Genomic DNA, 12,864 nt, shown 5'->3' on the forward strand with positions numbered 1-12,864 from the left:
TTTCTGATTTTTGAGTGAAAAGCAAGTCTTGGCAGATGTGCTGATAAGCAGGGCCTCCGAGGAGGGGTACTAGTGCCAGAGCATCCTCTCTTGGACTTTGCTGCAAATAAATTGTTTATCATCAGTTCTGTACAGCTGTCCTCAGGCAGCACGAATACCTGCTCAAGCACAATTTATGGCACTTATTAGTGTTATTTACTGATGAGCAGAAATTAGTAAAGCCATCCGCAAGAAAAAAAAATGTTCCCCTAGAGAACAGAATCTAGATGGTATCTATTTCCTGGAAGCGTACGCTAAGCAAAACTACAGCAAACTTCTGACACTGAAATTGATGTAATAACAGCTCATGCTTAATTAGCACTTACTACACGATAGTCACTGGGCTGTGCATTTTACATACATGACATCACTGAACATCTCTGCAGCAACTGACGAGAAAGATACTATTCTTCTTCTTCTCACTAACTATTATGATTATTCTCACTTTAACAGAGGAAACTGAAGCAAAGAGAACTTAGGTAACTTGCCTACCACCACACAACTGGTAAACAGCGAAGCTGGGCTTTCAGTCCAGACAGCCTGACACAAGAGCCCACACCCTTAATCACTATGTTATTGCTGAGTAAAGACCCAGCCACTTAACGCAGAACTTGTCCTTGTTCAAACAGCTCATCTACCAGAAGTAGCCTGTTCAATATATACTATGGTCTTCCAAAGAAGGACTGAAATTCCATTAACAGAAATCAAGAGCACGAAACACTCAACCCCTTCAAATCACTGCAGCAATAAACAGGTGTACATTCTTTCGATGACAACCACTACTTAAAGAATTAAAATTTTGTGGGAGAAGATGCTAAAACAATTGCATTCATTGTCTTTTTTTCTCCCCTGAGGAAAGCCTTTTTCTGAAGTCCTTCTCTGTTAACGGTCGAAAAAATAAGCCACTTTGAAGTCTAGAGCAGTGATTGGCAAACCACAACTTGTGTGTCAAATCTCACCCACCACCTGTTTTTGTAAGTAAAGTTTTATTGAAACACAGCCATAACCATCCATTTATGTATTGGTGAAGGCTGCTTTTTTTTTTTTTTTTTTTCTGCGGTACATGGGCCTCTCACTGTTGTGGCCTCTCCCGTTGCAGAGCACAGGCCCCGGATGCACAGGCTCAGCGGCCATGGCTCACGGGTCCAGCCGCTCCGCGGCATGTGGGATCTTCCCGGACCGGGGCACGAACCCGTGTCCCCTGCATCGGCAGGCGGACTCTCAACCACTGCGCCACCAGGGAAGCCCGAAGGCTGCTTTTGAGTTACATTGACAGAGCTGAGTACCTGTGACAGAGATCGTATGGCCCAAAGGGTTGAAATCATTTACTATCTGGCACTTTATAGAAAAAGTTTGCCAACCCATGTTCTAGAGGATTCTCCATTTACCATCACATACACGAAAACCAGTCAAAATCCTATCATACTCACAGTTGAAGGAAGTTGAAAATCCTGGGCATTTTCCACACCTGGGAGTCTCAAAATTAAAGAACAATATTGAGATGAGAGCTATACTTACAAACATTCAGTGCCCAGATGGCCAAGAGCAGGGCAGAAGGAAATAATCCAGTACAGAGAACCCAGGTTGTAGGATTAAAATGTTACTGATACCAGACCCTTCGTTACATCCAGACACTGAGTTTGACCAGTCACCTCGTGATGTCAGACAAATGACATCACATTTCCACAGATATTTCTGGATCATGAGCAATGTTACTGAGGCTGACCTAGGGTGATGGTCTGCCACTCGACTTCTGTATCTGCTTCCCCCTCCCACCCTCAGCAGCACCCAGGTCACACAAGTACCAGCCGCCCCCTCCACCCGTGACCCTCATTGCTTTCAGAGCACTTCTCTGCCTTCACAGGGCAGTGAACCTAGCAACTATTAATTCTTCCAACAACCTCTTGGGAATGAGGTAATACTACCCTCGCTTGAAAGAGAAGTGACTTTCCCAAAGCTATTGTTCCTCCCTTTTGTCACCACTTTCAGAATGAGGCAGCACCCACCTTTCCCCGCTTCCTCTCCCAACCATCAACTCTGAGCACCAACCCGTGAACATCTGGACACACACACGCACACAAACATATACACACACACAATGATGGTTTTTCCAAGAACTGAGAAAAGCAGCTGAGATCAGCAGGAAACATCTTTACAAGACAAGTATTAGTCGTGTTAAATGTTAAAAGACTACCATCCTGCTTTATGCATTACTAAGAGGGATGTCCCTGCCTTTCCAGGAACGCAGGGGCTAATTAGATTAAATGCTAGAAGATGTCTTCCATCCTAAGGCATCGTCCCAGATGGATGGCAGTCCAGAAAAGTCAGGCAAAACCCCAAACCAGGCCAGACGGCCCTGCGCTGATCGATTCACCTGCACTGCATGACCACTAGCCCTGACAACCAGAGACTTGGGGCGACCAGAGACGTGTGTGTGGCCACAGCCTAATGGGACATTCTCAAACTGAGCAGACAGGTCCAGCACTCCCAACGTTGGAAAATCTAGAAGAACGCCATACACATGAAAGGCGGAGAAAAGAAAAACCTCAAAGACTGGCTTTTGAGGCAGGAAACCTCCCTAGTTCAGGCAAGCAGTCAGCCTTCGTGAGATGAAACAGCGGCCAGAGGAGCGGAAGGCAACACGTGTTCCCACCGCTCAAGGACAGGCTGCCAGGGGTAGAGGCAAAACTTCACCAGCCCTTTGCTCTCGGTTTTAGGGGAAGAAGAGCTATGCCACTCTCACTGCCCAGGTAGGTGTATTGTCATATAACAAATATTTCTGCCAGCTGTCCCTCCACCACAAACCAAATTAAACTCTCCAAACACAACGGCTAGGCCTCCGATGAATTCACTCATCAAAGGCAGAGTTCTGTATGATGTTTCCACTGGCATAGAATTTTTAATGTTGTATATATCAAATAGTCTTTAATCCTTAAATATATTTAAATACTGCTCTGGTGAGTATGTTCAAATTAGTTATGGGGGCGGGGCAGGGAAGGCAAACCTGTTTTAATTTAGGTTCAGGAGGAAAATGATATTAGCCCAAATGGATCGTGTGCACTGCCTTAAAATGATGCTGGTTCAACCTTCTAGATGTCTCAGGAGACAAATAAATCAAGGTGGATTTAAACCTGGCCTGACTCTGTTAAAGAAACTACCTGTGGCAATTACTAGGACAAGACCAAACAACAGTGTTGTAACAATCAAGCAAGTTATCCTTTGCAAATAAATTCTTTGTAATTAGGCGGTGTGCTCTTTATAAAGGGAACTGAGTGTAAAAAGTTAAAACACATTCTTAGACCATGGGAAACACACGCAAATGCTTTTTGACTAAGCTCAGGATTTTTCAATGTATTGTTTTCTTCCTCAGCTCTCGTGGATCTGTTCTGCCTTGTCTATTGTGCCCAGTGGATGAACAGAATTTTTAGTAAAAAATTACAGCGACGGAAAGTCACAGTTATGTAGGGCTTAGCAATTTTGCGGCAAAGGTGAAAAGTGTAATTTGATTTTCTACTAACTGTGAAGTTCTCCTAATTGTCCCTCATAAAAAGATATGCAGATAGCAAACTTGGCAAAGAAACTATGTGAAAGTAGCACTAACTTATTTGGGATAAATTCCTCACAGGGTCTCTGTAAACTCTATTCCCATTTCCAGTAGGAAGGCAAGCACTTACTTCTGGGTTCCCGGGGTCCATCCACTGTAACTTTAATAGCTCTGTGGTAGGTGGCGACTTGAGGAGGATTTGTGAAGACAGTTATGGTCAAGGTGAAACTCTTGCCTGCAGATAGAAAAGGGGAAAATCAACAGTGAATATAAAAAGACAGTACTGATGACAAAAATAGCAGTACAGATGTCCAAACTGCATTTAAGCATCGCTGAAGAGGGAACAAAACAACAAGGGTCAGGACTCCTTATTCTAATGAGAAACCCTCTGATGGCCACCTCAGGGAGTTGCCAGGCTCACTGAGTGCTAAGATCATCATCTTCACGGCAGTCCTGTGCAAGGAGGCTCCAATTCCAAACAGCGGTTCAGTAGCGAGAGCCGTAATGAAAACAAAAACTGGACCTCTTGAAGAGGGTTCTCTTTCCCTTCAGTTTTCTCCAACATCAGGAACACATCCAAGCAGAAAATTTTAGAAGTCTTTATTTAGGATTAGGTCATGACCCCGTGAGAGAACAATAGTAAATCACTGTTGATTATGCTATTGACTTCACATGGCTTTAGCATTTCATTTGCTTAACTGCACTACAGTGAGAAGATGAAAGAGGAAGGTTCTTATGGGAATCATTTTAACAGGAGCCAGTGTCTCCCGTCCTGGCCTTAATGTGCCTGTGGTATGATGATTTCATCATTACTGGAACAAAGTTTTTTTCCTCCCTGCCCACCCCTTCCTTAACATACATCCTCACTCAGCAGCAATCTTGAAATGACTCCCTGACAGTGACTTATTTTTGGCTAAATATACATGACACCTCCCAATGTAAATATGAATACTTGCTTTTAGAGGAGGGTGTACTTCATCGAAATATTACATCTGATGTTTCCAATTAATGAACTAAAGGTGATGAACAGAGGTTGGGGGGAAGACGGCGCGGGGTGGGGGGGGGTGATGTGGGGGGAGTTTAGGAGCAGATTTGGATGTTTGCTTTCTCCAGAAGAAGATACCAGACTCTGTTACCCAGACTCACTGACAGTTGTAATCAGTTAGATTTGCAACGGTTAGTCATGTCAGATAGTCAAAACTGCAAACTGTTACAAGACAGGAAGAGGTGGGCGTGAAGCAGTGACTCAATAAAACATTCAGCAATCTCAGGCCAGAGCATTCATTTAGCCTGCTCCTGGGACAGATCTTTAAAAAGCTCATTTCGTTTTGCTTTGTTTTTTGGTCAGAGACTGTTTTTCCCTTTACTGAAAGCAGAGGCTATGAAATCAAAACACAAATCTTAAACAATATGTAGCAATGCAAAGTTTAATGCAATCTTTTCAAAGCTTAATATGGAACAGGTTATATACAGGGCTTAATGTGGAACAGGTCTTTGGCTGTCAAGTCTAGTGAATGGGTTTTCTTTTCAACCCAGACCACGTAAGTTCCTAAAAAATGTTTAAGACACATATCATTTGTTACTCTGTATATATAGCTTTAAGTCTCTTTGGCTATACTTTGGCCGAGAAAAAAAAAAAATAGGAGAGAGAGAGATGCAGGGGGAGGGGGTACAGGGAAAATGAATATTGATTAGAAACCTATTAAGTGCCAGTCGCTTCATAGACATTATCTCATTTAATACTACCCAGTAAGGTTTATCACCCCCACTTCACAAATGAGGAAACCGAAGCCCAGAGAGAGTATTGGTAATTTAACCACACAACTAATAAGTGGAAAAAATCAGAACCTGAACCCAGGTCTTCCAGACCCTAAAATTAATGCTCTTCCTTTTAACTTTGTCAGAGAACATTTTTAGAAATTAATAGGTAATTTATTGTGACATGTGTCCCAAATAGCTCTATCAGACCAAGAAGCAAATATAAATCTAGTAATGTAGTATGTCAGCCAGAATGATGAAATCATCTATTCTTAAAGTGTCACTGATATATCGTATTTCATTATTATATATTGAATGTTACATGGATTTAAGTAATTTAATTGTCTGCTTGGGGAACAGAGGATTTATTATAAACATTAAGACTAACCAGAAGAATAAGGCAGCCAGGAGTCTAAACTAGTCACAGAAAACTGAAAGTCTACAGAAATGGAGATTAGAACGTTGAACAGGAGGCCACTGGATTCAGATCAGGACCTTAAAACAATGGGAAGTTCTGGAGGAGTGAATGGGCTGAACCCCTAGATTGAAAGTTAATTTGCATGAAACCGTAAAAAGATCCCTTCTGGGTTGGATCAACCGTCTGTGAGTCAGGATCGCATTTCTAACAGTGGCTTTGAGGGCAGTGCTTGGAAGACACTTGTCATCTGTGGCACAAATCTTCATAAATCAAGGATGTACGCATCTCAATTGTCCTTAATGACCCTAAATAACCTGCTAGAGACACTGCCCATGAGTTTATATAAACCGGTTCTAACAGTATTGCTGTTTGAGACTTTTACAACGCACTTAGGATATTAAAAGGCATCGATGCTTCTCCCAAATTCAGAGGAACACCTTAGGTAGGAACAAAAGCCAAATATAAAATTCACCCTCCAAGATAAAGCATCTAAATGTTCAAAACAGAACCAGTTTTCTATAAAGACCTCTTTTAAAAAGAGGTGGGTTTGGGGGAAAGGAAACAAGTATTTGAGTCCGACGGCGGTCTCCTAAAATCCAATCCTAAGGATCAAGACGTACTTTAACAACTAAAACAAAAACCAAGGAGGTTCCTTCCACTTCTCATTGCCCCTTCAGAAGGAACATGAACGTAACGTTCAAGAAACTTCCACCCAACTAGGTAATTTGTTCTTCCCCCTATAAACAGTGATACATTTCGTAAGTCAAATGTTTATATGTATATTCATGACTTCCTTAAATTAAAAAAAAAATTCCAAATCCCATTGTTTATTACTTTCCATAATAAGCGATAAAAATGCAGGCTCTTAAGACAACTAATTGTAGCATCCTTGGCTTCATCTAGGAACTAGTTCTGCAGTGTGTCCTCAAGTCATATATTTTCTGAGATACACATAGGAACTGTCATTGAAAGACAATTCCAACCTAGCCCAAGGGGCTGTCAGAAATTGTCGGGAAAGTTAAGATTATAAGCAGGGATTGTATCCTAAATTGACAAGTACTATGCTCTGTACACTGCAGGTGCTTAGAAGTGCTTGTAAATTAAAAGCAACATGCTTGATGCCAAAAGCGAGGAAACACACCAAGAAAACGTAAGGACCAAAGTCACTTTAAATACTTCTGTTTAAAATATAAAGGAGAAAAAAGGAAAAGACAATTTAAAAATATAAGCCACTCCTCACTTAATGCAAGTTTCACCGATGCTCTACTTTTATTCCAAAGTACTTCATAAAAGTTGTGGTCACTGGATAACCCATAATGCCAGAGTAAATAGTGATGTGACTCCCTTATAAATCAAAAACTGCTTTGCAATTTCTGAGAGTTTATATTTCTACCAGTGAAAAAAATTGTACCATTTGAGGAACTTGGTGTTTTTTTATTTTTTAATGCTACTGAAATAGAAAATTTAAATAGCTGGGGAAAAAATACAATGGTAGCAGCACGTTGACCCACACTTAAAAACCTGAGAGAAATGTAGAAGTGTGAAAATCAAAGAGGAAGCTGGAAAAAGTCTGTTAGAAAGCAGGTCAGGTACACGGGCAGGTTAAAGGGTTTCCTGCCACTGAAGAACTGACCCATTTTTTTTTTCAAAGAGTGGTATCTCTTGTCAGTATTCTCTGTCCTTTTTTCCTCTTCATTTCAGCTTGATATTACTGTTTCCTTTCATATAATGTTAATGTCATGATATAAAAATCTATTATTAGTGATAAATCAATTTTTCTTTCTCTCTCCACCCGCTCCCCCCACCCCCAATCTAAGTCTCGAAGACAAGTCTGGACCAATTTCTCCATCCTGCCTCTGGCAGCAAACTGTAGCATTTCAGATCCTCCACCAAGTCCCGGCTGCTTCAAAGGAAAAATCCTACTTTCTTCAGTTAAGATCATAAGAAATATAGGGGGAGGGGGTCAGCTCTGTTTGGACATAATTACACTTCATCAAAAGAAGCTTTCTTCATCTTCCATGCGTGAAAAGTCTGCAAGCAGTTAAGTCTGTCTTTTTTTTTTTAAATATAAAAATTGCTATTTGGGAAACCAGCCAAAACTCAGAAAGCCAATATAGTAAAACAGTGCACACCCTTTGTTTCTCTTTGAAGTTTCTTAAATAAATATGTTGAGGGTTTACAAAGTACACTATCACTTTGCCATAGTTTCTACTCAAATTGATCAGAGAAAAGTTATAGAGCATCTATACAATACAAAAGCAAGATAAATGAAAACACTAGTTTTTATCTGTAAAATGAAGTATAGCGCCCAGTCTTTTAAATACTAAAATGCATTCTCTAGTTCAAAACAAAGTAATATTACATAAGGAGAAAGATGCAACTCAGAGCATACAGGTACATCATCGTGTTCAAATTTTTCTTGATTCTTACTAGAAAAAAGAAATTTTAATTGTACTGTGGACCTGCACCAGTAACTGAGAAAAAAAAATGAATACACACACATACACACTTCACACCTCATCAGTCAACAGTGAGACAGAATGCGTCTTTTTTTTTCTTTTAATGAAAGTGAACTAAACCTGATGCTGAGATAACCCCTTGAGTTTTGATTCTACCAGAGGCTCTGAGCCTCATTTTATTTCAAACCTGTCAGTAACAGTATCTCATTAGCATGCATCATTTTTTTTTTAAGTTAAAAAGTACAACTTCTTGGCCCTGTTCCTAGAAAGTACACTAAAACTACTCATCGGAAACAGCCTTGCCTGAACTTCCCTTATCAAGTTTTTACAATGGTAATAATTTGACATCTGATCCAAACTAAAGGGCAATTATTGGACATGGTTTAAAAATTGATGCTTATTTCCTAATTCAAACCTGGGTTGAAGTCACCCCATAGGTCTTTATAATTTATTTCACCCCAGTCCGAAAGTGGTCTATTTTCTCTCTTCTCATCGAAATACTTAACATGGAAATATTAGATTCAATCAATAAATAAAGGAACATAATGCTTCTAATGAATGACGATTAAAAGTCTCTCTATAGAATAAGTAAATAAAAGCCAAATATTGGTTTTCTCTGAGACTTTTTTAAGAACATTAACCGCATTTATAAAACAGCTATAAAAACCCTAAAAGGGATTATTTTCTGTTTTATGATCTTTTGATGGATTCCTAATAGTTGAATGGGGGTGTGGATGGTGGAAACTCTTAAATAATGTACGAATATTTAGAGTCCTGATCTTTCATCTACACAGTCATACTAACATAAGTAACACCTTATTCACTTATTCGAATGAAAAGCCTTCTGTAAAAAACCATGATTTTTAAATAGGTTCTTATAGAAGTAAATTAAATCCTACAGAGGAAACATATGTGATAAGTGAAGAGCATTATGCTTGCTGTCCTTGCTACAACTTCGAGCAAAACTGATATTATCAGGAAATTGATCCAATGCATTCCCTTTTCTTTGCCCTTTGCCACTGAATGTACTGTTACTTGGCTCCTGTAACTCAGAACTTGAACCTCCAACTGTTCCTCCCTCCACCTTATATGCTCACACCCAGTGAAATTAGGAACTGGTTCTTCTGAAAACACTGTTTGAATTTTCAATATCATAAAACAAATGAAAAAGGCCTGAGTACTCACTAAAACACTCAACCTCATCTGGACGTATTTAAAGAAAACCTTTAGTAATTCTATTCAGTAGAAGGTACTGATTTGAATACAGACAGGCCTACATTTCATCAGAGGATCCTAATGTGTTTATTCCATTATCCATATTAAAAATCAGAGACCTACCTCGTCCACTCCGGCCCACAAATCTCAGATCGTTGAACCTTGCTACTTGGTTTTTCATAACAGCAGAGGCATTTCGGAGCTCAGCAGAATAATTTTCATCATTACCCGCCATGACGGTAACCACAGTCCCATCTGGTACCTCTCCGAGGGCTACCACCTACATAAAACAGGAAACACAGCAACAATAATGGCACATCAGAAAAGCTTAAACACTGAGAATACAGTCTCATGGTAAATGATGCATCTTATCAGGACTTAGTGCTCTAGTCCCGTAATGGCAGACAGGAATGAGGCATCTGCATATGCGTTCGGATGCCACTTCAAAGAGACCAGTGTTTCAGGGTCCACCCATTCCAAAGGCAGGCAAAAGTTTCCTTCATTTGTTGTTGGATTCTTCACAGAATGCATGTACATTTTTATTAAATCCCCATGTTAAGTTGTCCATAGGAATTATGCCACAGAAGGAAAGCTGATGGCCCATCTGCAGATTGCATCGTACATAGTAAGGCACCGCCTGTCTGCAGCCTGGAGCGCCCTGAGGTGTGGTCTCATCCAGATCACAGGCCAAAAAAAAAAAAAAAAGGAAGTCTGGTCAGCTTTATGGGAGAAGATATTTAGGGGAAACCTTACAGTTACTGACTACGGGGAAGACTAAATGTAGTGTGGTATCCAGAACTACATTTCACCTCCTTACTTTGAGCTAGATATTCAGCTTTCAATCACACTGCAAAGAACTACGGAACGCCCACTCTGCAGTGGGACCCATGGAATATACAAAGCCATCAAGAAGCCTCAAGTCTAGGTACAGGATAAAGATATATAAGAGGCTGAAAATGACCACCGACAAATGACTGGTATAGACAGAAAATACACCCGTAGCCAAACTTGTGTCTTGTCCCATCTGCCATCTTGGAATGACACGCTTGCCTCCTTAATCTTCAACAATTAACCTGCAGCCGATTAACTTGGGCAAGTCAGGATCCAGAATAATCAGTCTTTCAGTCTAATAAACATTTTCACTGCTGCAAGGCATGGATCACACTCCAGGGTCGGCTAACTTGCAAATTGGTGCCTCTGATTAACATGGAGCCCGGAAGGGAAGGCCGGTGCAGAGTCTTTGCTGTCATATATAAAACACAACTATTCTTAATCCATGAATTAAGGCCTTGCTCCTTGATAACATCTTTTCTCTCAACTAACTTCCAGGATCCTATAATATTCAGATGAGTTCCATCTCTTGCTCGTTCGGCTTCCAGATGCCCATGTGGTGACTAAGCCACAGCTCTGGCTACAGTAGCCCCACTACCCTCCAATGACAATATCCATGTGTGCTTGCCTGTCTGGCAAATATTACCCTCATCCTTCTGCTACTCCCTCTTTTGTCAAGATGTCCATAAGGCAAACCAAAGCATTTAATTCCATGCTCCCAATACAATTTGTACGTAACTCTCATTAAAGCAGATTCTTTACAATGTGATGAAACAGACATTATCACTACGCTTTAGAGCTGCATTTCCCTCACCCTTGAACCCTACCCTAGCACCCCTCCACTATACCCTCTGCTCAAGCCAGAGAAACAACCAAACAAACAAACGTGTCAATATTTTTTTCACCCTTACTGTTCTCTTAGGCTGTTCCATTCCTTCTTTAGCACTTTGTTATTCAGTTTAAAACCTTAAAGCCGTCCTTAAATTACAGAAACCACTTCCTGAGCATCCCACTGGACTCAAATGATCCTCATTTCAAAGTATGTATAGGAATGACCCATCTGCTCCTTGATATGCTAGCCCAAAGCTATGAGACTCCCTCTTAGGAGCCCAGATTATATTAGACTAGAAATTACACAAGGCAAGGGCCTTCATCTGTCTTGTTCACCACTATACACCCAGCTCCCAAAACAGTGCCTGGCACAGAGTAAGTGTTTGATAAATATTTTTGAAATAAATAAATGAAAGAGCTCCACAAAGAGCACCACTTCTCACTGCCAACAGTCCATGAGAGAACCAGTTAAAGGTTGAGTCAGCATCCCCAGCTAGCAGCAATATGCCCTTGCTCCAAACCAGTTTTCTGACAACTTTTTCCATCCCAGAAGAGAGGGACTCATGCCCACTATCCTTTACCCGGAATATACGGTTACTCTATTCAATCTGAGAAGTCTCCCAGGTCAAGGGTAAATCCCTTGAGAACATGACTTCCTTCCTGCATACTTGACCTAGGGCCTCAAGTGGCTGCTGAACACAGGTAACGCTGTACACCCCTGATAGGGGCAATGTACTTTTCAACTTTTTGAATTCACAAGGCCAAAAATGTGCACATTTGAAAAATACTGAAATACTGAAAAAACTGACTGTCTGCCAGTATTCATCTGAATGTTTGACATTTTTTACGCTCAGCATATTGTGTTTTAACACCTGCTGTGAGGCTTTCTATGTCAAAGTAAATATGGAACCAGTAAGTGCACTAATGAAGGTAGAAAAGTTGTACTGTTTAGAAGAGAATTAATGCACCAAAAATCAAGAGGCCCCACTTCTCCCCCACCTCTGTTACACATCTGCTATGATCTCAAGTAACTTCATCTCCTGAAACTACCGTTTTCCAATATAAATTGGAAATCGTTTTTTCAAAGTCTGTAAAATGTAGAAGATACTATATAAGTATAGAGTACGATTATAATCATGTACTTTTTGTAAGATGAGCAGGCTAACTTCTGTTCCAAGTCAGCTGTGTGCTAAACACAGGCTTTTACTTATAAGCTTCCTTAAAGGGTTCAATTGAATATGTAATTCTTTACTTCATGTCCTGAGATGTTTTTTGGTGTTGTTGAGAGATACAGGAGGACTGCTGATGGGTTTCACTCCAGGCTGGCTAAATTTCATCTAAAAAAAGTGAAGAAATCTGTCCCAATATAAAGATTTTTAAGAGCTCTGGGACATTATTATTTTACTGCATATTTTTAACATAATGGATTTTTTTTAGTTAGAAGAAAAGGAAAATTGATTCAATATGGGAAAATACAAAAGAAAAGATCCCTAAGCGTGAAATACATAAATCCATTTTTCTTTGCTTAAGCAGTATAATTAAATATTAAATATTGGTATGTTTTATGCATTACATTTAATAACAAAACAAATAGGTCATCACAAAATGTGTGAGTCTTCTATGAGGCTTACAACTTGGCCCGGAAAAAAAAAATTGCTAACTAACAAGATATAGTGACAACTTTTCCTGTTATGGCTGAATTCTATTTTAATGGCTAAATATATTGGTTCTTTCTGCTATTCACTCTACCAAAGCAGATTGCCTAATGT

The 12,864-nt window shown here is 40.1% G+C and overlaps 1 protein-coding gene across 3 annotated transcripts in view; it reads right to left on the reverse strand.

The window, feature by feature from the left end:
• The window catches only part of RUNX2 (RUNX family transcription factor 2), a gene marked incomplete at both ends in the record, with an annotated part of 209,389 nt that overhangs the window by 103,623 nt on the left and 92,902 nt on the right, over positions 1-12,864 (reverse strand). For 2 of the 3 annotated variants that reach the window (XM_082664616.1, XM_082664617.1), the window contains 2 exons: positions 3,714-3,818; positions 9,557-9,713. In XM_082664616.1, coding sequence (XP_082520742.1) covers positions 3,714-3,818; positions 9,557-9,713 — 262 coding nt within the window. The remainder of the gene's footprint in view (positions 1-3,713; positions 3,819-9,556; positions 9,714-12,864) is intronic. The other variant, XM_082664618.1, reaches the window with a different exon arrangement.

This window comes from Grampus griseus (assembly GCF_964374135.1).
Source record: "Grampus griseus genome assembly, chromosome: 10".
NCBI lineage: Eukaryota > Metazoa > Chordata > Mammalia > Artiodactyla > Delphinidae > Grampus > Grampus griseus.